Below are 22656 nucleotides of genomic sequence, written 5' to 3'. Positions count from 1 at the left end.
AATCAATATCATTCCTTGAAATTTTCACAGAATTTTTTCCGCACGAAGAGGAAAAATCACAGAAATTTTCAAGACTGGACGTTAAGTAGTTTTTCATTTAAAAAATAAAGTATGACAGGAAGTCTGCGACGTCGCAAACCGAGATACGTGGTTTGGTAGTTTCACCGTCGATATATTCTTATATGTCACAGGGCTCATGTATTATAGTGCGCGCATAGTTCCGTTTGACAGAAAAGATGAAGTCGGCGTCGATCGATTCACGTTTTTGTTTTTTGATCGATTCATGCCAATCGAAGTCATGCCCTCCGAGAGAGTGCAAAATCTCCAAAATACATTGTCTCCCACTGTAAGCTTTGATTTGTCTGATTAAATGAAAAAATGTGGTTGCAGATCGCCCACGTTATCCGGGAGATCCGTCATTTCCAACAAGTGCCGTACAAGATCGAGCTGATCCCGAAAGCGGCACGCTACCTCCTTGACCCGGCTCTACTCCTCGACGACGACGAACTCTACCGGATATCCCTAGAAATAGAGCCGCGTACATCGCGCTTAAGCTCTGCTGCGTTGACTGGTCTTCCTTTAACACAACCCTTGCAGACTCTTCGACCTTAAGCCCATCAATAGGTGCTCCTCCATGAGTGTTACGTCACAGGAAAGCTCTGAATCCTTACTTGGAAAGCTGGAAATGGCTCTGTTTAAGATTTACATAACTTCACTTTCATGTAGTTTACATCATTGCCCACGCGAGGAAAAATAATAAGAATAATAAAAAAGCATACGGTGGTGACATGATGATGGGGGTATGATTCCCCGTTACGAAACTTGTTTGTTAATTTTTTAGATACTTTATCGCCAAATTTTATTGAGCACATTTGAGTTTATGAAATTTTTTGTCAATTTTCCATCAAAATAATTATGGATCATTCAAGCGGCGTGGCGTGCTTTGCGATATATCGATTGATCTGCCATTTTAATGTATGGAAAAGGATTGATGAGCAAGGTGTTCGCAACGGACACATTAATAATCTATCCTTTACTACAGCTTCAAATGGAGGTATATTGAAAATAATCGATCCTTCACACCCCGCCACTGACTGGACCTTTCCAAAAATTGTCCTACATTTTATCGCATGAAGTTACAATGATAAGGAAAATATAAAATAGTGAAATCTTGGTCATTCCGCATCTTCGAATCTGCTTATTGGACAAAAAATTAGTAAGATATTGAGGAAGCATCATCCATCGTTCGAAATTGAACATACGTTGAGCACTTAAAATAAGTTATAAAAATATTGCGACAATCATTACAGTGTTTTACGAAGAACCCTTCAATGGATGAATTGTTATTTTTTTCGCCGACGATGCCAGTAACGTGACGTAATTAGATTGAAAAATATTGGTTTCCTTCTTCCATCCTTGGGGCAGGTTAAAATTACTTAACGCACTTTTTGAAATCGATTTGACCTTAACGCCCGTACAATGCAAGTATAACACGGATACGAATTGTATACACGACTTCGGGAAAATCCTAAAACCCTTTCATTTTTATACTTCGACAAATATCGGCTCAAAATTAATTTATTCTTAAAATAGTTATGCGGTATAAAGAACGGAAATAGACTATTTGAAACATGTGGCTGACAGTACCTAATCGTTATGATTCTAATGTAGCGTTCGGCAGAACGGATTTATCATTTCCATGTAAGAAAAACTATTTTCTGTTCTTATTCCTGAAACAAAAGGAAGAAAGACAAGAGACGCAAATCTGAAAACTGAATGTAAGCCGAATATATTTTCGTCGTGAGTATCTAAGTTCGCGGCCAAAATATTAGACGAATACGATCTAAATATTGGAAAAAATTTCATGATAGGTCAATAAAGTTTTGTTGTGTTATATCCCATCTATACAGACAAAAAAGAATCGGTGTTCTAACAATGATCATAGCGGATTCCAGGTGCTACCTATACTTTTATTTGTGGTTACAATGCAGTGATGCTTCTGCGGTAACAATTATTCCGGCCGTATTGACAGTTCTGCATCCTTACTGGGACCGAAATAATTTTTACCACAAAAGTAGAAGTGTAACTACGATTAACAAAAAGAAGGCAAGGCCTAGAATTAGCTATGAGGACTGTAAGAATAAGGATCCTTTTTTCTTGGACAAAGGTCAATGAAGACCGGATAGTTGCATTAGTATTTCCGAGACGGTTAAATATTCAAAATGTTGGGGTTTCATCATAGATTATTTCTCATGAATTGAATGGTTCATCATGTGAGCTATCGTGTGATAGAAGCGGACCGTTCACTCTCGACTAATGCTTTGTCCGTCTAAATTGCGGGTTTTATGTATGTTAAAATGTTCTGAACCAGAAATATTGAGCTTCGATGTATAATGTATAAATTATCTGAGGGTATCATTGCGACGAGCAATCAGCCATGTAGTTATAGAAACCGTTGTTAGATAAAAAGCTATATGTATTGTTAATGAGTTTTATTTTTGTGTTTTCGATAAAATGACTCATCTGGAACTTTATTTCTAAGCCCTGCTATCTTCAACTAATCATGTAGATAACGTGGTATCTTCGAAAATTCATGTAGATAACGTGCTTCAAAATCACAAAGTCATGTGCCTTCACACTTATTGCGCAAAATGCTGACTGCACAGCTGTTAAATTGTGGTTGAAACAGATTTTTAGTGTAAAATAAATTTAGAACTTCACCACACCATCAAATTCCGCACGGATTCGTTTGCGCATAACATATAGTTATCTTTATTCTCGGCGTTGGAGGGCACACAATAAAAAGAGAGGTGGTAAATATTTCCTATTTCCTAACTAGAAAGGAGAATGTTCTGCGGAAAATACACTGAATAAAAGTGATTGCAAAATGATTTTGACGAAGCAAGTGAAGTGGACAAAGAAAGAAAGAAAAAATAAATATCTGTAATATAAAAAAACAGCTAATTTTTGGGAAGATTAATGGTCTGATGACAGGTGTTTTTATCATTAATTTAATTCATACCATTTAATTTTTGAGAAAAGTTCCTAATTTTCACGAACTTCATGTTTTTGTGGAATCATTTTGCAGGAAGAAACTCATTTCAAGAAAAATCTGAAAAAGGACAATTCCTCCCTCCAAATTTAGAAGCAAGTAGATTCAGGTACAATTAGGAGTATGAGGGCTCTATAAACATGGATCTGAACGAGAACAGTTAATTTTTCAATCAATAAGTACACGTCAGATTCTCAGTACAGTCATGCGATTTTACAGTAGGCATGGATTGACATAAGACTATAGTTACGGAGGGAGTGTCAGTCGTAGAAAAATGCTGCCACCATGACTGCATTTTCAGAGTAATTTTGATATGAGATCTAAAAACCAACAAACATACTTCCTCTCTCAATTTTGACCGCAAGTTTTCCCCTCTAGAGTTTTAAGAGAATGCACGAATATAGCCTACTTCTTTCATAGGTCTGTCTTCCTATTTTCTTATTAATTATTATTTATTTGTTCTCATTTCAACTTGTTACACGTTGTGTTGACCTGCAGCGATGGAATCAACAGACTGAGAGGCATGTTAGCAACTGTTTCCTGTTAACAGTACTCCAAACATGGAAGTACACTCGACCCGTTCGTTTTCTTCCATCTAGGTTAACTTCACACTTAACCACGGCTTTGCAATAAGTTAAATTGTTAGTTACTCTTACCAACCTACCTCTCTTCTTGGTTTCTCGCTTCTTCCATGATTTCGTGTTCTTCGATAATATTGAGTTGTGCCTTTTATCTCTACATACTATCCTGTACCTCGCAAAATCAATTTTGCTTCGAGTCTTTCCACGTTTCCACCTCTGTCTCTTTAGATTTAATCATTATAAATTCATCGTGTCTGTTACACTTGTTGTAAATAAATTTTCAATCAATCAAAGAAAATCTGGCCTATTTCATCATCCTTTGACCAGTAATTGGATTGTATTTCGCAATAAGAAACCAGCACCTCTCTATATTTATATCTATATCTCTAACTCTTCCATAAAAGCACCTTTCTACATACGGAAAACAATGGCACATATATTTTTTCTAAAATGAGCAAGAAATAGTAGTTCCTTATTCTGTCGTGTTAAGGCAAAACGCCGTATGAACATTCGAAAATATCCATTTCCCCCGATAAATGTTCATGTTTGAGGAATATTATTAATATTTCTGCTTAAATCGTGTGCTAAACGTTGTGAACAACGTTACTTCATATTGAAATACGGATGCTAAAACTTAGTGAGTTTTTTGCAGTACCGCTCTCTTTTTGTGCCGCACTATCTTGACTTATTTTGCGAGGAAAGCTCGTACTCTTAAGAATTTCTGTCATTCTTGATGTGTCAGAGCACCTTCAAGTTCGTTTGATATTGTGCAACACCTCTGTCGCGAAATAGTCGCATGAAGCGCCGTGGCACTCCGCGGCGCGGCGGGCAACCGGCGTGACAGGCGCATGGGCGCCTTCAAACCTAACAGGGATACTTCACGCATTGCGCAATGCGTGAAGTATCCCTGTTAGGTTTGTAGGCGCCAGCGCGCGTTTCGCGCAGTCCAATTGTTCTGATTTCGCTGTTTCAGCTATTTCATCTTATGGAAGGAATTAGACGAACTTTAAGAGAAACTCGATTTAGATAATTTGAGAGTTACGATTCTCTTCGCTTATGTAACACTATCAAAATACTCCATCAAAATGTCAAGGTCAAGAGCTGTGATTGGTCCAAGTCATAGAATAAGCCAATCACAACACCTGATCTTGATATTTTGATGGCTAGTTAGAGGCATCTTCGCTCTCACGGCAACCTATAGTAAGTGCGTAGGATGGCAGCTTTGCTGTACACCCGGAAAGAAATTGATCGTTGATTTACAATTAAATTGCAATAAAATATGTCCGACATGTTTCAAATGTACATTTTACAATAGTGAAAAGCTAATTTAACAAAGAAGGCGGTTAAATTGGCATTTTTTCTATTGTAATATCTAAACTGAGACATGTTGGATACTTTTTTTAACAACGAAATCGTTGAATCAGCAATATTTTTTTTTTTTTCCGTGGCAGTTCGTTTAAAAATTACTGGGAGTTCCGGGGTAAAATTTGAGGATGACCCAATCGGCAGCGTAGGAAAAAAAGTGCGACTGGAAAGGATCCGACGGTGCGAATGAATGGCGAATGATTTATCGGAATCCTGTGATCGTGTCGGCATAGCGGCGAGGAAGCACTGTAATTACAACGAGCAGTACTGCATCGGGCATCGGGGGGCGGGAGTGATAGCAACTAATGTGCCCGCCCCGGGGTCCTAACTCAATCCGATAGCATCCAAATAACATTAGTCAACGGCTCCCCCCCCCCCCTCCTCCACCTCCACCCCGGGCCAATCCCGGCTCGAGTTACAATTCGCACTACCCAGGCCATACCCGCCAACAGTTCTGATCCATATTCTCGCTTATTATATTCGCCGAACAAAATTTTACACTGAAAAAAAAGTTTACGGGCTATATAGACCTCCTACCCTTCGTTCCGGGCTCAGAGGCCGAAAGTTCCGGGTGCTGGAACCGTAGCTTTGACTGCTTCAGATGCTACGCCCGGAACGTTCAGGCTCTGAGCCCGGAACGCGAACGTTATGTCTATATAGTCCGTAAGTACGGCTTCCACGGCCGGGTTTTTTTTTTTCAGTGTATGGTGAAATTGGTTTAGTATTTAGCGAGAGGGATTCAAGCGACATTGATTCGGGACCAGCGGCGTGGAGTGAATGATCGATTATCGATAATTCTCCATTTGAAACTGTAGTAAAGAATCGATCATCAAGGTGTTCGTTGGGAACACCTTGATAATCGATCCTTTTCCATAGATTTAAATGGCAGATTATTTGATATATCGCGAAGCACGCCACGCCAATGTTCGGGACCAACGACAATATCGACGATGAACTTCCCAAACCAAGTATCTCGTTTGCAGTGTTTTAAAATCTCCGCCCCTATTTTGTTTTTGAAGGAGAACAAATTAACACCACACGGAGAAAAAAAACTCGTGCGTGGGACCCGAAGTTTAGGTCATATGGATCTCTGAAGTTTTCAGATTGAGCATCTGAACACTTTAGGTCTAGCTGCCGAAGTTCGGATCATACATCTGAAACTTCAGTTCTTACATCTGAAGTACTTCGGTTCTCACATCCGAAGTACTTCGGTTCTCACATCCGAAGTACTTCGGTTCTCACATCTGAAGTACTTCATATGTAAGAACTGAAGTTTCAGATGTATGATCCGAACTTCGGTAGCTAGACCTAAAGTGTTCAGATGCTCAATCTGAAAAGTTCAGAGATCCATATGACCTAAACTTCGGATCTCACGCACGAGTTTTTTTTCTCCGTGCAGTCCGTGAAGTTTCCGCAGAATTTTCTTTGCTCATGCAGCGAAGAAAATCACGGCAGTTTTTCGAAATTGTCGTTGAGCAGTTTTCTATTTGAAAAATGAAGTATGAGAAGATATTAAGTCTGAACGCTGTAAACCGGAATACATGGTTTGGGAGTTTAATTGTGGATATGTGACAGGGTCTGTGAAAAGGGATCTTCTCTTTCGAAGGAAATTAACCGGAAGAGCGGAATTTCGGAAAATGGTTAAATTTGGTGATTTAGAGTTCTCAACGGGAAACGTTCTCTAAGAGCAATTGGTTCAAGCTATGCATGGTTTTAGTTTAATTTGCTCATCACAGAAGGCGCTGGCTGCTCTTTTTCTGTGTTCATGGCCCAAAATTTCACCTAAAACCTTTTTTCCCCCGCTGATTTTTTGGCTTTTTTTTGCAGCCATCTAGATATTCTATTTAATGCCCTTAGACATCACCACAAGACTGGCACATCTTTGCTCTCTAGGCTTTCGAACAGAGATTAAGGCCGAGAAGAATCCGTTACTGCAGAGCCACACGTCAGTCCGTGAAAATTTGTCACCATTACCGGGATTCGAATCCAGGACCTACTGGCCTGGAGTCAGACGCACTAACCACCAGGCCAACCTGATCGGCTAACCTAGAACTGAGGAATTTTTGCCTTGAAACTTCAAACTGTCGTATCTCCCTCAATTTGGAGGTTTCAGGGTCAAACTTGCGTCTGGATGTTCAGATTTTTTCCTTTATGCAGTTGTGCCAATGACGCAATATTTTCGAGACTCTATCTCTGGCAATCTAAGCGGTGTGATCGGGGGAGACCAGAGCTATATTCGGAGATCAACGCTACTTCCGCTTGATGTCGATGGTTGATGAGCAACTTGTTGAGCGACTTGTTGTCCGCTGATGACTGATGAATGTAGGCACGAGCAATTCGTTAGGCGAGTTTTTGCAAAGTAGGAGCATAGAATTGCTAAACCAATTATTGCTCAACTCTTCGGCCATCAGTTATCATTTGGACGTATCACCATCAAACGGAACTGTGTGCCTTAAGACATGAGCTCTTGGACGCATAAGAATATATGCATAACAGGGCACACGTCATAATGCACATAGTTCCGTTTGACAGAAATACGTCCATTTGGCGAATCGAAGCGTTGACTTATGAAAGTAACTATTACACTATAGAGAATGAAATAACAGTGTGGGGTCTCTAAAATATAAGGCCTTGTCCACACGAACGCGGTTCGCGGAACTCAGTTCGAGGAACTTGTTCCCGGAACAAGTTTTTTGCTGAGCTGAAACTTATTCCTCCAAAACCTGGAATTTCCCCCGTGCTCCGAGCTTCTAAATATGTTTCTTTTCATGTGAATTTGCTTGTTTTTGTTTTTCACGTCCTTTACCTACATATGATCTTGACATTTATTTTTGTTACTTTGGCGGTCATAATAATCTATTATTTTGCAATAATTGTATAGTTTTATTGAAGTTCCGGTTCCAGTTCGGACGAACCCGTGTGGACAGCATGCCTCGTTTCAAGGAATAAGTTCCGGGAACTGAGCAAGTTCGAGGAATAAGTTCCGCGAACTGCGCTCGTGTGGACAAGGCCTAATGTTTCCACTCGGAAAGGAGATAAATGGGATGAAGTGCGGAAAGATTCCTTGGGGTGAAAATTTCAGAGGAGCCTTATTCGTTTGGGTGTGAATAAACCGAATAGTTGCACAATTTGAACCGAATTTCCGAGCATACGTCTTTAATGCAAAGAATTGTTCCATACGCGGTTTAGGAGTTTAAACCATGGAAATGAAAGAGTAGCGGCCAAGCGGTATCGACACCAACGAAGCAGGAGAAAGGAGTCAGTCAGAGGCCAGGTCCGTGCAGCCATGGTAAGGAAAAACATCATATGGGCCATTTAAACGTTGCAAAATCTCCTCCGATAAAAAATGAATTTCCGGGAAAATTTCTGAAGTCCTCTCTTTGAAAATTGTAGAGAGTTTCGTTCGCAGTATAATCAGGGGTGGCCGAAAATTTTAAGGAAATATATACACAATTTTTTTAAGGAATAAATATTCCACCGAGGGAAATTTTACAACATCGGGATGTCCATCCGATGTTTTTTTCTTAGTGCGACGGAGCGGGCACCTTGCTCTTGGTACAGTTGCTTGTGTACATTTGTCTGCAGTATTGTGAAAAAATTGTGTTCGATACATCAATCTCTTCGTCTTGATACGTAGAATCAGATTTTCGATGGTGTCAAGTTCAAAAATCAATCCGGCGCCCCCCATTCAAGATGGCGCCCAAAAGGGGCGCCGGGGGGTTGAAAAATTATAAACTTTCCTACAGAGTCGACTGAGGTGTCGATTTATATGTAATTTTAGTCGTAGAATCCGAATTTCACATTCAAAAAATCCTCCGACCTAAGGGGGGGCCCCAATTCCAAGATGGCGGCCAAAATGGGCCCCTTGGCGGGAAAATGGCCGTAGATGGCTGTATATACTGTATGACATATCCGCAGATAGGTTTTCTGGGTCGGGAATAACGAATATGAGGTCAGAAATTGTGCTAGACCCTTCGGGGAGGCTCAGGGTGCCCCCCAAAATGGCCGCCGGGGGTCAAAAAATTTTGAAATTCCTTAATACCCCGAGTGGGATGTCTATTTATAGGTAATTTTGGTCGTAGAACTCGAATTTCACATTGAAACGGTCATCTAGTCTAAGGGAGGGCCCCAAAATCCAATATGGCGGCTAAAATTGACTTCGTGGTGGGAAAATGACCATAGGTAGCTTCATACGCCGTATGAAATAGATGCCAATAGGTTTTATAGGTAGGGACTTTCAAATATAAGATAAGAAATTGTTCTTTGCTCATCGAGAAGATGCAGGGGGTGAGGAGGAGGCCCCAAGGCCTTCTCCTCTCCCCCTCGAAGCTTAAAATCCTCCATCCAGAGGCTTTAAAATTCTGAGTAAGTAATTAAAATGAATGTCAAAACGGACATGGACAAGGAACACTTAGCCGCTGAGATAAGTTTTAGAAGAAAATAGGGTAAATCGCTAAGGAGCAATCGCGAGTTGGCAGCCCCCTTCCCCCTCTGGACTTGAAAATTTCAATGGTTTTGCCTTTTCATTATTTTCATCGGTCATGAATTCATTTTGACGTGCCCAACTGACCATCCACACTCCGTTCTTTGCAAGCGGATTCCTAAGCTTACATCTCAAGTAGGAATGTGTCTTGCTTAAGGGAAGAAAAGTTCCTCGATCTCATCCCACTTTGAAACGTACCCCGTCTTATGAAAGCTTCCTCTCTTCTTGAATTACACGCTCCTTCAGGTGCCGATATCACCGGATCTTTCATAAGTAAAGGTTAACTGACAAGGTAGAAAACCTTAATGAATAATGCAAGCAATGACGTGTTGGAAACTCTCGCGAAGTTGGGCTCCGGATTTTCTCTGGCCGAAGAGGTTAGACAACACCTAGAGGAGTTGGTACGTCAACGATGTGCCCCAAAAGCAGCTCTTAAAGATTTAAAAGAAGCAATGTAGTGGATTTTCTCGAAGAAACAATACTAGGACGAAAACCTGCCATTGACTAGACGGACTCTGTGTTTCTTAGAGCTCACCTTCAGGCGTCCATATTTTGCATCAAGTTAGGCAGCCCCTGGCATTGTAATCCAGATTTGGGTTGTGGCAGGAAAAATACTGGAGAAAAAGTCAGTTAAGTCGTATGCACTGGGCCACACTCAAAACATTTTTTCTTGAAATATTATTTTGACTTGGAGCGTCGTTTCTTGTCAACAACACTTGGTTTTTTGCGTTAAATTCTTGCGGATTGTACTTAAAATCTGTTTTTTGGAGTTAAACAAACGTTGCTTCACTATCTTTTTTTTTTTTAAACTGGAACTAAACGCTAGCAAAACAACGTTTCTTAAACTCAAAAAAAAAAACAGATTTTGTCCATAAGAAACTCATTGTCAGTCAATATGATATCCTAAGAAAAATTGTTTAGTGCATGTGTTCCAGAGCTATGGAGCAATGGAGCTATGTCTGTGCAAATGTGCACAAAAAAGTTGCGCACCACCTTACACTTGTCGGACGCACGGTTTCAAGTGTACCGTGATGTGCAAAGGCGACTTCGCCTTCAGGTGCCTTTAATGGGCGGCTTCAATAAACTTGTCACTGCCGGAACCCAGAGAACTCCCACCTTCGTGCGCATGCGCTGAAAGAGATCCGCACACCCGATTGCCCTAATTTGCTCGTCACGGGACGCTATCACGCTACAACCGCTTTGCAAGCGGCATTTCCGTCATATTTTTTCTTTCTTTTTTTCGCAACCTCCTTGTACCTTTCCTATAGCATAAAAATTATTTTTGGAGGCCATTTTGGTCACCAAATATACTCGCAAATTAAAGTCGGAAGTGATTTGAGGAGTGTCCATCCATAGCTAAATATTGACGGAAATGGCCCGCGGATCGATATTTGAATCTTTATCGAATGATCCTGATAGATTAATCCCTATTTTAGCAATATTTTTTTTATCGATGAAGGTCATTCAATATTGATTAAACAATCAATCCGCTGGTCGTGGCATCATTCCTTGTTTATGTACAGGATATCCCGAAGTTAAACGTGATTTTTTTCAGAATCAATTTTTAGATCAACACGAGAGTTTTTTGTACCGTGATGTTTTCTAAAAAAAAAAAAAACTAAACATGCAAGCCCCTCCAAAATCCTCCCTGAAATTTGATTTCGATTTTTTGAAAAGTCAGAGATGTGTTCACAGAGTACATTGTGTAATAAAAGACAGGCAACAATTGCCATTCGTTTCCATTCGTAACCGTCGTTACGATCGAGAAAAAAATTGGGTTATTGGCCAAAACTTTGAAAGACTGTAACTCCAAGGGGATGAATTTTTTGGGGAAAGTTAAGGAACAACAAAGTCTTATTTCGATTACAAAAATTGATTTTGAAAATACTCGCGTTTAATTTTGGCTCAACCTGTATATATTAATGAAGACTTTTGTTGATTGTTTGCATTGTTCTAGGAATGTTAGACAAATCATATGTTAATGTTATGACAGTGTGTTGTCACTGTAATGAAAAATCGTTTATTATAACATATTAGTGATAGATTGCACTTTTTCATAAGTTTCAGAAGAGTATGTAGGAAGGTAAATGACTTTATAGCCTGTCTCCAATACAATAATGTGACATAGGTTGACAATTTGTGAAAGAAAAACATATAGACCAAAATATTTCATTTGACTCTAAATTCAAAAGTTAGAATTTTTGGAGCCGTTTGTGATGAACTCAACAAATACCGCTTAATTTTTGCACAAATTCTACCTACTGCTTGCTGATTCCATACACATCACTAATAAAAAATAAACGTCGAGAAACTTTGAATACAACATATTTTCAAAATATTTGTATAATGCACAGAAATGGTCTCAAAATTGAGTAAATATGCCTAACAGCTTGATTTGAGTTAAGTTCTTGGTACGAAAAGCAAATTAAACCTCATTATCTCCACTTTTTAATCCCCCACATACTATAATCGTCATTTTTTTGAAGCCTCATAGGCTCCAGACGACTGAGCCACAGTGGCGAGGCGTGAATGATCGAAAATCTATTTTTCCCCATTTGAAGCTATGGTAAAGAATCGATTATTAAGGTGTTCGTTGCGAACACCCTATCAATCGATCCTTTTCCGTGGGTTTAAATGCCAGATCAATCGATATACTGCATATCACGCCACGCCACTAAAGCCAATCGGAAATCGATATTCCAGGGGCCATACTCTACCTTTGAAGAACTCTTGCGTTATCTCTCGTATTGACGTCTCAAACAATCTGGACAACGTTAGGGTGGTACTTGTATTCGATAGCATCGACTTCTCGATCCAATTCCTTTTCCTGTTCAGCCTTTTTGAGCTCTCTTGTCAGATCCTCGAGGCCACGCTCAAAGGGCGAGGGCGTGGAGACACGGGTAACTGGGCGCATGATGGCGGGTTTTTTGGGCGTCTCTACCTCTCGCGGCCACTTCAGATGCTCTTGCGGCCACTCTGCGGGCGCCCTGCGGGGCGACCTACCATCGGCCAGACGTGATGCTATGAGTTTCCGCAGGTTCTTCAATTTCACATATTCAGACCCAACAGATAACTCGTCCGACTCTTGTTCCACAGATTCAGGCCAGTCGAAATGCTCTCTCGGGACCTGGATAAATAAAGAATCAAATGAATAAAAATTCCTCCATAAGACCCGCTGTACTGCCGTGCTAAGGAAGAACGCCGTAAGAACATTCGAGTGTTACCAAATTTCTTTGATAAAATGTTTATTTATGCGGAACTTTATGAATATTTTTCCTTGAAATTTACAGGAACTTCGGGTGAAATTGCGCACAAAATTATGTGAAACATTGGAGGGAAAATGTTAACAAGTTTACCAGGAAATTCCTCTGGTAAAAATTGGCGATAAGAGCTGCGTTTCAAAATACCATAGGAATTCTTATAGCCGGCTAAAGGAGGCTACAGAAAATTATACAGCTGGCTGTAGAATGCGGAGAAAATCATACGGCCGGGCTATACGAAGCGATAAAAAATTTTGCAGCCGGGCTATAGTTCCTATCGCCGGGCTTTACACTTTATCGCCTGGATCTTGCTTTTTTGTCATCGATTATAAAAGGCTATAAGAAATTGTGTAGAAATTCGTGTGCTTTGGAAATCATTACGTTTGATACGGAACCACCTTAATATTTACAAAACACACATTATATTTTCCTTTAATACATATTTTTTTCATCAATTAAAATGAGAATAATAATGGATGTGCAAACATTTCAAAATCATGAGTTGAATAACACCAAATCCGCCAGATTAAATATTGGAGCCTAACACAAAGCGGAGCGGCGACGCACTGGCGCCTACAAACCTAACAGGGATACTTCACGCATTGCGCAACGTGTGAAGTATCCCTGTTAGGTTTGTAGGCGCCAATGCGCGTTGCGCGCTGGCTGCCCGCCTGCCGCACCGCACTACGGCGTTTTTCCTCAGTATGGCAGTCTAGGACGCCTATGTTCACACTCGAAATCTTTTTTCTCAACTTTTGAAGTTTTGACGAGTGTGCAGCTTGATAAGCTCGAAATCACCTCCAACAATTTGTTTTCCAAATATGAATTCCACGGTCAAAGTGCGGAACCACGTATCTCAATCGTGGTGTCTCGAAATTTTTGCTCCTATTATACTTTTCCGATGTAAGTTCCTTGGAAAGGAAGTTCAAACTGATTTTTTTATGCTTAAAAATTGGAATCTGGGAGCGAATTTTTCACAGAATATGCATTGAGACTAGTAAAACTGCACTTATGCGCCTTTTTCTGCAAGCCCCTCAATTGGACAACATCTGTGAAGAGGCTTACGCATAGTTTGTGAGTACAGAAATATACATAGAGCGAGAATAATGTGTGTTTTTCGAATTGATTAGCGCTTCCCGGTATGTTTTATGCCCCAGTGGCGTGGCGTGCTTTGCGATGCATCGATATATCTGTCATTCAAACCTATCGAAAAGGATCGATAAACAGGGTCTTCGCAGCGAACACCATAATAATCGATTCTTTACCATAGTTTCGAATGGAGAAATATCGATAATCGATCACTCACGCCACGCCTCTGTTTGAGCGTTCATCAATTTGAAGGCGAACATCAGAAAACTCATGAAAAATTCGGTGCTGGAGTCTGAGTAACGCTCAAAATTCCCGAGTGATATGAAATGTGTAGGAAAAGTAGCACCATAAAAGCGTATGCCACTCCTCAAAGATAGTAGATTCCGCTTCGTAAAGCCACTCCGCAAGTAACAAGGTGGTAAAATGGTGCTGGGTCCACATCATATTTTGCGAGGGAAACAAAGCCAAAAAGTACAACGATTTCAATTGGAGTCAAACATTTTGAGCTCTAATTAGTACCAGTACAAGACTGAGGGGGGAGAGTGTTCAGCTCTGGTAGCTCGCATTGGAATACTAAGTTGAGGCCTCACCGAGAGATCTAAAACGTTTTGGATCATTTCGGACCTCATCAGTAGATCGCACTCGCCATGTTCCAATGCAATCTGCCTGAACTCAACACTCTTTCCCTCATTCCTCAGTTTTGTGCTCATTAGAGCTCAAAATTGTTGAACTTTTGGGCTCTGTTTTCTCCGCAAAATGGTGCGGGCCCAGCACCATTTTTACCAACGTGTTACATAACAGTTCGGGCCACGTGTCTTAGTGTTTTCTTCTCATTCCGTGAGGAGAATAGATTTCGCTTCACATTCATACCATCCGGGGCTTTATAGACTTTAGCTTAGAATTTCACTCTTTAAACAGTGCATTCGTGTCCCATGGATGATTTGGATCGCACTTAGCAAAAAGAAACCAGCGCAATTACACTGCTGTAAAAATGTTGCCTTTTTATGATTCTTTAATAACTCTCCCAGAATAGTACAAAGTGTTTGCTTCCCACCAAAAAATTGTTGATTTTAAGGGAAAATAGTTGCGTAACTTTTAAAATTGCGCATATATTAAGTATTCTTAAAAGAAAATAAGAAGTCGCACAATTTTGAAAACACCAGTGCTACCATTTCCCGGAACTAGTTCCGAATTCCGGAACTTTTGAGATGTTTCTGAAAATTTTCCCGGAACTTTTGAAATTCCCAAAATATTCCGGATCTTTTACATTTTCCGGAACTTACCCGGAACTTTTAAAGAAATCTAAAAGGAATCCCGGAACTTTTGACGGTCATGGAGTGGGAGAAATTGGAACAAAAAAAATTCCGAACTCCGGAACTTTTGATGGACATGGAATGGGAGCATTTGAAAACACTGTAATCGCGCTGGTTCCTTTTTGCTGAATATTTGATATTATTAATATTTGACGTATTTGATAATTATGACTGTGGGATCGGAATTTACCGTTGGGAAAACGAAAGGACTCGGTTCTTCCGCCGAGAGATCCGTGACGGGCCACCTGTGCCTAGGGACTGACCAGGGACGTTGGTTCGCTGGTGGTGAGGGGAGGCTCGCATCTTCATCGGACTCAAACTGGTCCTCGTCATGGGAGGGCTCCACCGACACCATGATGACTCTCCTTAAGGGAGGCATCCTAAGGGAGGGCATCCTATGCGCTGCGGCCCTGAAAACGGAGCCCCTGCGAAAAAAAACCAAGTCCGAAGGGATTTCTTCATCGGGGGTCAAATCCGGAACTTCCTCGGAGGAATCGACCGCTGGGCGCGGCCCATTCCTCTGAGGAGTCTGGTGAGATCAATTCCGGCGAAAAATCGAACGACGGCGACGGGTCAAAGAGCGACAGACACTCGGCGCTTACCGCCAGCGCTGCGACGGCCAGAAACGGAACTAATTTCATCCCGGCTCGAAATCCACTCAAAATTAAACACAAATTTGAACCGAAATCTTGTAAAATCTGAAACCCGCGTTTTTCGGTGGATTCCTTTTCACTCAACGAAAGCGACTGATTCCGCGGCGTATCGCAATGTTTTGAGTGATAAGCTTTTCGATCGGTCCGCCTCGACTTTGGAGCTCAGATAACCTTCTGCTTGACTCATATTTTTATTACTAGGGCCACCGTACTGAGCAATAAACGCGTAGGTCAGTATGCAGAGTTTCAGTTTCTCCTATGTGATGTGTTTTTTTCACGAGAAAATGAAATGTTATTCGACAGTAATTTTTTCCGGGTAGGTTCTTGAACACATAATTTAAAATAAAATATAATCCCTCCAAGAAAAACCTCGATTTTTTTCCTACGGAAAAATGTTTCGTGCGATGAAAGACTGAAACATTGTAATTCACTTACGACTTTCTTGCCTGATACGACAGTTTCGTTGCTCTGAACTTAATGGGACAGCATTCAGCAAAAAATAAATTATCTGACATTCAGCATGAGCCCTCCATTATAAGGGATTGAACTTTCATAGGGACTCATCTCAGAATATGGATTGATCTCCGATAAACTCCGGGCAATTCATCCACGCTGAGAAGGAAGAGACGAGCATATATTTAGCTTCCTTTTTTTTTGGTGCATCATGCAAAACAAATTATTTTGCGAGTGTCCCAAATTGCGACGTGTTTAAATTCCGCGAATTGACTCAGACTTTATCTATTTCATTCTCGTTCGTTGATGGTTTTCTCTTTTGGTCTTACGAAATTTGTTTAGCGATTATGAGAGGTGACTAATCGCGATGGGGGAAAACCTTGCTGTGAATTGCTTGCCTTAGCGTCTTCATGTCTTCTTCGTAGATCACAATATTCATTTTAAATGCTATAGATGTGCACTATTGGGATACAATTTGCCGAAAAGATACATTGGGTAATAGATTGAAAAGTAGTTTATGAGGTATTTTTTTTAACTATCAAAGAATGAAGAATTATTTTTATTTGTATACTTGTTCGTCATTTTTTACCGACACAAAGCGGACAAATAACCCTGCTACCTCAAAATTTTATCAACCATAGTCGACTAAATTAATAGCCAAATAATAGTCAATAAGTCGACTAAAATAGTCTCGGTGGCGGGGTCGGACCGGCTCGCATCTGAGGGCGTAGACCCTTGGCTAGTTAAAGGGGCGTAATGTGATATTTCCTGGTAGGGCATTCCCTACGTGGAGAGGGGTTCAGACAATTTTGGCAAATCAGCACAATTTTACGCTATTTTCAGGTTCAAAGTCTATTGATCGCACGGAGTAAAAATTGCAAAATTGAAAGTAAAGCAGAGCATTGAGAGCTCACGGTTCGCGTCATCGCGCCTTCAATTTTTCAGATGCAGCACGGACGTCCATCAAGTACGAATAGTTGTATCTCTGCGCCGTCGTAAACACGCATCCTTTCCCTCCCTCTTTTTTCCATATTGTGTTTGTTTCCGTTTGTCTTATTCGTAATGGTGCTTCAAGCACTACGTGAGTAATACAGCCGAAGGTGGAAGAGATGTCTTCAGGCCTTTTTTAACTTTTCTTCCGAATCAGAGCATCAGAGCGACGCTTCATTGACAGAATAAAGCAGAGCATTGAGATCTCACGGTTCGCGACGCGCCTTCAATTTTTCAGATGCAGCACGGACGTCCATCAAGTACGAATAGTTGTATCTCTGCGCCGTCGTTAACGCGCATCCTTTCCCTCGCTTTATTACCATATTGTGTTTGTTTGCGTTTGTCTTATTTGTAATGTTGCTTCGAACTAGAGCAGAGCATTGCGTGTTCACGACTCACGGCATCTCGTCTTACATTCTTCATATGCAATGTGGACATCCATCTTGCGCGAATAGTTGTATCGCGTTTACAGTTTAGATGTTTCTTACTTTTGAATTTCGAGATCAATTAAGGTTAAGTTTGCCCGAGCCATGCTATGATATGTCCAAATCAACAGTCATTTGAAAAGGAGGAAATATGTTTAAAGGTCTCTTAAGAGGTCTATAAAGGATGCGTATGTCTAAAAATCGAACCGACCATCGCTTCTAAGGGAGTTACACTACACATAGCGAATGAAGGAGGGGGATGATAAAGCACCTGTATGTCAGAAGAAGGTGAAAATTTCACAGAAAATTATTCACGCTTCAGAAAGTAGTTCTTGGACCTCTGTCCACCACTGCCATGCGTTAAAGCACCTTTCTTTACTCCTAACTCTCTCCTCTTCCGTTCATTTAAGAAATAATTCTCACATATTCTCGGTCGTAATTTTTTTTCTTCTTATTTTTCTATCTGTAAGAGGGGCGCATTTTCGGCGAAGAAAGGGGGCGTATCTGCCAATGGCAGATTGGCCTTATGGCCAGTCTGAGCCTGCTCGGTGGGTACTATGATTTGCATAAAAGATAGTTAATTGAAAGAATTTTGGCCCTACTTAAATGCTGGCACAGAAGGACAATCATTTGTGTCGACAAAAACGGCGCGAAAGGTGAAAAAAGATGCGAAACTACGTAACTTTTTTGGCGACGTTGCAGACTTCCTGTCATACTTTGTTTTCCGACCGGAAAACAAGTCAACGTAATTTCTTGAAAATTTCCTTGACTCTTCTTCTCTATAAGTAGAATATTCTATATAAATTTCAAGCTATGCAGTCAATTTGTTTTTCTCAAAAAAAAGAAGGAAAAAATAATAATTTAACTGACAAATCACTGCGCAAGGAGAAACTGGACTGGATTTTGCAATTTGGAGCTATAAATTCTGGCTCATCTGAAAAAACACTTATGTGCATAGGGAAACTAATGGCACCTACATTGTGTTCAAACCGCGCTAGAATTTATAGTTACAAAATGCAAAATGTATTTCAACTCTTTTACACCATAAACAAAAATTACATGAGTACATGGGAATCTTTTTACTCTAAAAATGTCGGTATTTTTTTCAGCGCAGCCCCTGCTTTCTCACCCACGCGGATTGGAGTGAGCTTTGTCGGATCTAATTTAGAGAGTCAACAAGCACGAAAATCAAAATCAAGGCACTGTCGCACGATTAAACATTAAACCCCAGAGTCACCCATTTCTACCAGCATCTGTAAACAAAACCATCTGTACTGATGTCGCGCGGTTCCGAATCACTCGTTGTTGAACTGCCGCGCGTATTAAACCATTTCTCACCAATTTTATTCTCTCCTTTAAAAATGCACTCCGCAAATCGTTGTGGCCTTTCCCTCGTAGTTTGCTTTTGTGCTGGATTCGCGTTCGGATTTTTTCTATACATATTTTACTGCTGGAGAGTGCATCTCGGTCAGGACCCTCTTTCTTCGAGATACATTTTGAGTTTAATTTTAAAAGCCAATCGTTCGTACGTCCCTGGGTGTCCCTGAAGGTTTGGCTTCAAATTTATGGACTCAAATGACGAAGCAACTTAGATAAGGATGACGTCATGACTGCAAGCTGGCACAAATACACCAACTACAAAGTGCTTTTCGTGAAGTGTTTGTCTTTGGAGCATACTCGCAAAAACAGAATGGTCATTAATTGAAGAGACTGGGTCCATACTTAAAGCACAATGAAGTATCTTTCCTAGAAAATAATTTTCCAGAACCTGGTTTGCATACATACCCATTTTGAAGTTGTTCTGTCTCTCTGCATCAATTTTTTTTAGGTGCCAATGAATCAATGGCGTGGCGTACTTTGCGATATATCGATGAATCTGTCATTCAAACCTATGGAAAAGAATCGATAGACAGGGTGTTTGCAACGAACACCTTAATAATCTATTCTTTACCGTAGCTTAAAATAGGGGAAAAATCGATAATCGATTATTCACGCCTCGCCACTGCAATGATTTTGTATTTTTAGGACACCTTCAAATAAACATATTTGCCGAACAACTGTAACGAAGTGTTCATATAATTTTAAAGTTCCAAGAATCAAGTTTTTAAGCAGTCTCATAAACCCGTTTTCTAATATGTGAATGACTCACTGAAAAAAAAAAATGTTCGATCGTTTGTACCAATATTCGGTGTTCCATGTCATCTCAACTAATTCGGCTCGTCAAACTGAATTTCCTGTTGTCAAACCGAACTTTCGGTTGGTGTAACCGAACTTGTGCGGAAAAGTGAATTGACGACCTAAGTTTGGTCATATAATGCCGATCATTCGGTTACACGAGCCGAAAGTTCAGTTTGACAAACCGAATATTTGGGATGGTATGGAACACCTGACCGACTTTTTTTTCAGTGTAAATTAATGTCATTAAATGGCTTTAAAAAGTATCGTTCTGTGTTAGTTTTATTATTTATTACGACTTTGATTGAAACTAGAACAGGAGGAAGTGTTTTACAAATATTTTGCGGGAAAACGACCAAGAACGAAAAACAAAACCGAAGTTTTGGTATTTTGAAGCGCGCAGTTCAAGAAACGTTCTTTCGAGAGATAGCTTTTGAATTTCTAAATTATTACGCCCAAGACATAAAGTTGCCATATCATTCTACAGTTTTAGTCCCAAAGTAGAAGAGAATCGCTCTCCCGAAAAATTAAACTAAGTTTTGCGATCAGGAACTACTATTTTTGGTACATATATCAACAAAAGCACCTCTGTATGGGAAAACTGGATGCACACTCTGAAGTTGATGTTTCTAACTAAGTCAGAAAGTAGTAGTCCTCCACTGCAAAATATAGGCATATTTGGTGTTTACGCACAAAGGTTTCTTTTTTGCTTGGACGGTCACAAACTATGAAGGTTCAGTGATTCAAATTAAATCCTGATCAATTTCTAAATTCATTGATGGAAAGGCGGTACAAATTTGAAAGACGCCAAAACTAGTGGAAGAAAAATTGTGTATTTACTACATGATTATTAAAATACAATACTTTCACAAACAAAAATCGTCACACGAATAGATGAGAAGAGGGAATGAACATAATTTTTTAACTAGCAATTTCATAACAATTAATTTTACTAATTTACAAATTTTTACTATTTATATGTACAGATTATTTTTTCTACAAAATTTTCACACGAGGAGGAGATTGCTGGAACAAAGATTTCATCTTTGCAGAAAATATATTTGTTGTCGTCATTAAAAAAATATTTATTTAAAAATTCCTATTAAATAATTTCGAAGTTAAGTAGATCTTAAGCCTAATTATCACACAATGTTTCTTCAGATTGCTTTACGTTTTAAAGTCATGATCAGACTTCTCTCTTTAAATTGATTCTCACAATGAAGTAGACCTTTTACAAGTGGCGTGGCGTGCTTCGCGATCAATCGACTATAATCTGCCATTTGAACCTGTGGAAAAGGATCATAAGGAGGGCGTTTGCAACGAACACCTTTACAATAATCGATTCTTATCCATAGCTTCAAATGAGAAAATATCGATTATCATCTCCTCGTCCCTGCCTTTTACATACTGCGCTTTTCAGAGTTGTTTTTTACTGCTTGGCGCTTTTCAGTGCTTATAAATCGACAATGACATGCTGAAAAATCAAATGCAATCTGCAACGATTTTAAAATGATCAAATTTATATTTTGTTTAAGTAGTGACAGATATCTCACGAATATAAAACTTCAATCGCCAGTTTGATGATACATTGCTCAAAAGCGAATAATAATTATTATTTTGAATGATTTTTTGAGGGATTTGAATGTCTTATCAAGTTTATAAAAATGTAAAAGAAGACAGCACTTTACTTTCGCCCACTCTATCTTTTGTATCGTTTCCTATACTATTTCTTTTGAGGGTTATTTAGATTATAAATAGATGTGAATCGATATGATAGAACAAATGGACCAAATTACTCACTTTTAAAGATATACTATGCACTTTCATTTAAGACGCAGATTAAGACAGTAACAATTGAACTGAAAATGAAGTCTATTTCAGCGCTTAACTGGAAGGCAGTATTACTTTATACTTATCACAGCTAAAAATGAAATAGCTTTTATAGCTGCATTAGCTGGGAGCAAAATTGGAGCTAAGTTAAGATCAAGATAGTTACGGGAAGAGCTCTCTAAAAGCTCACTATTGTCGGCAATTTTGTAAACAGAGCGTGCTATAAAATTGCCTACATCCATTTTTGAAGGCACTTCTTTCTGCGAGCAGATATACCGCTGAATTTCACTCCAAGTTGGCAAAAATTGTCATTCTTATGATACCACGTTCCTCAAGCCTCCCTTAATCGCAATGTAAATCAAATGGGTTCTCCTAAGACAAAGAACTGTTCTGGAAACGGCAGCTATGAATAAGATCATATGACCATCCATAGAGAAAATACAAAGGCTGGTGGCTAGGCAGCCATCGTCTTGAAGACTGGCTTTGCGCCATGGATCGAGTCAATGTGAGAGGTCAGACAAAATGTGGAAACTTTAAACGCTTACAACTCCGTTAATACGAAACTTTGATATTCTAAAAGTGGTTTCATTGGTTTCCTCGTGAAATCTCCTTCACTATGCGCCCCTTGAAATGTAAAATATGACGAAATGAACATCAACATTTGCAGTTTTAATAAAAAATTTCATGCCCGACCTCTCCCATTGACTCGATCCACTGTGCGCCGTAGAAAAGCACACGGATTGGTGAGCGGTTCAAAAAAGTATGTACATTCCATGATGAACACTGTGTTATGCATAACAAACTGTGTAATAAACTACATTATCATTGTACATCTAACATTGAAATTAATATAATTGAACGTTCATTGCTGAGACTTTGATTTCACGTTTTTGGATGAAGGACACCGACGGACGTTTAACACGGTTTAACCTCGGAACCGGGGCTGTTAGTTTACATGGAAGACTGTATTTTTTGTTGTAGACTATA

At 39.8% G+C, this 22656-nt stretch overlaps 2 protein-coding genes across 7 annotated transcripts in view; one reads left to right on the top strand and one right to left on the bottom strand.

Moving 5' to 3' along the window:
* The window catches only part of LOC109032298 (ras-specific guanine nucleotide-releasing factor 1), a 71073-nt gene extending 67142 nt beyond the window's left edge, over window positions 1-3931 (top strand). For all 6 annotated transcript variants that reach the window (XM_019044388.2, XM_019044382.2, XM_019044366.2 and 3 more), the window contains exon 28: window positions 391-3931. In XM_019044388.2, the coding sequence (XP_018899933.1) occupies window positions 391-612 (222 nt within the window). In that variant the 3' untranslated portion in view covers window positions 613-3931. The remainder of the gene's footprint in view (window positions 1-390) is intronic.
* Window positions 3932-11459: 7528 nt separating this feature from the next.
* Window positions 11460-15917, bottom strand: LOC109032456 (uncharacterized). The gene is made up of 2 exons (XM_019044601.2): window positions 15334-15917; window positions 11460-12608 (listed from the first exon to the last, which is right to left on the bottom strand). Exons 1-2 carry the CDS (start codon window positions 15535-15537, stop codon window positions 12237-12239), a joined length of 576 nt encoding a protein of 191 aa, XP_018900146.2. The 5' UTR covers window positions 15538-15917; the 3' UTR covers window positions 11460-12236.
* Between the last annotated feature and the right edge of the window lie 6739 nt (window positions 15918-22656).

Source organism: Bemisia tabaci, chromosome 5 (genome assembly GCF_918797505.1).
Source record: "Bemisia tabaci chromosome 5, PGI_BMITA_v3".
NCBI classification, from domain to species: Eukaryota; Metazoa; Arthropoda; class Insecta; order Hemiptera; family Aleyrodidae; genus Bemisia; species Bemisia tabaci.
This window is presented reverse-complemented; position numbering and strand designations above follow the sequence as displayed.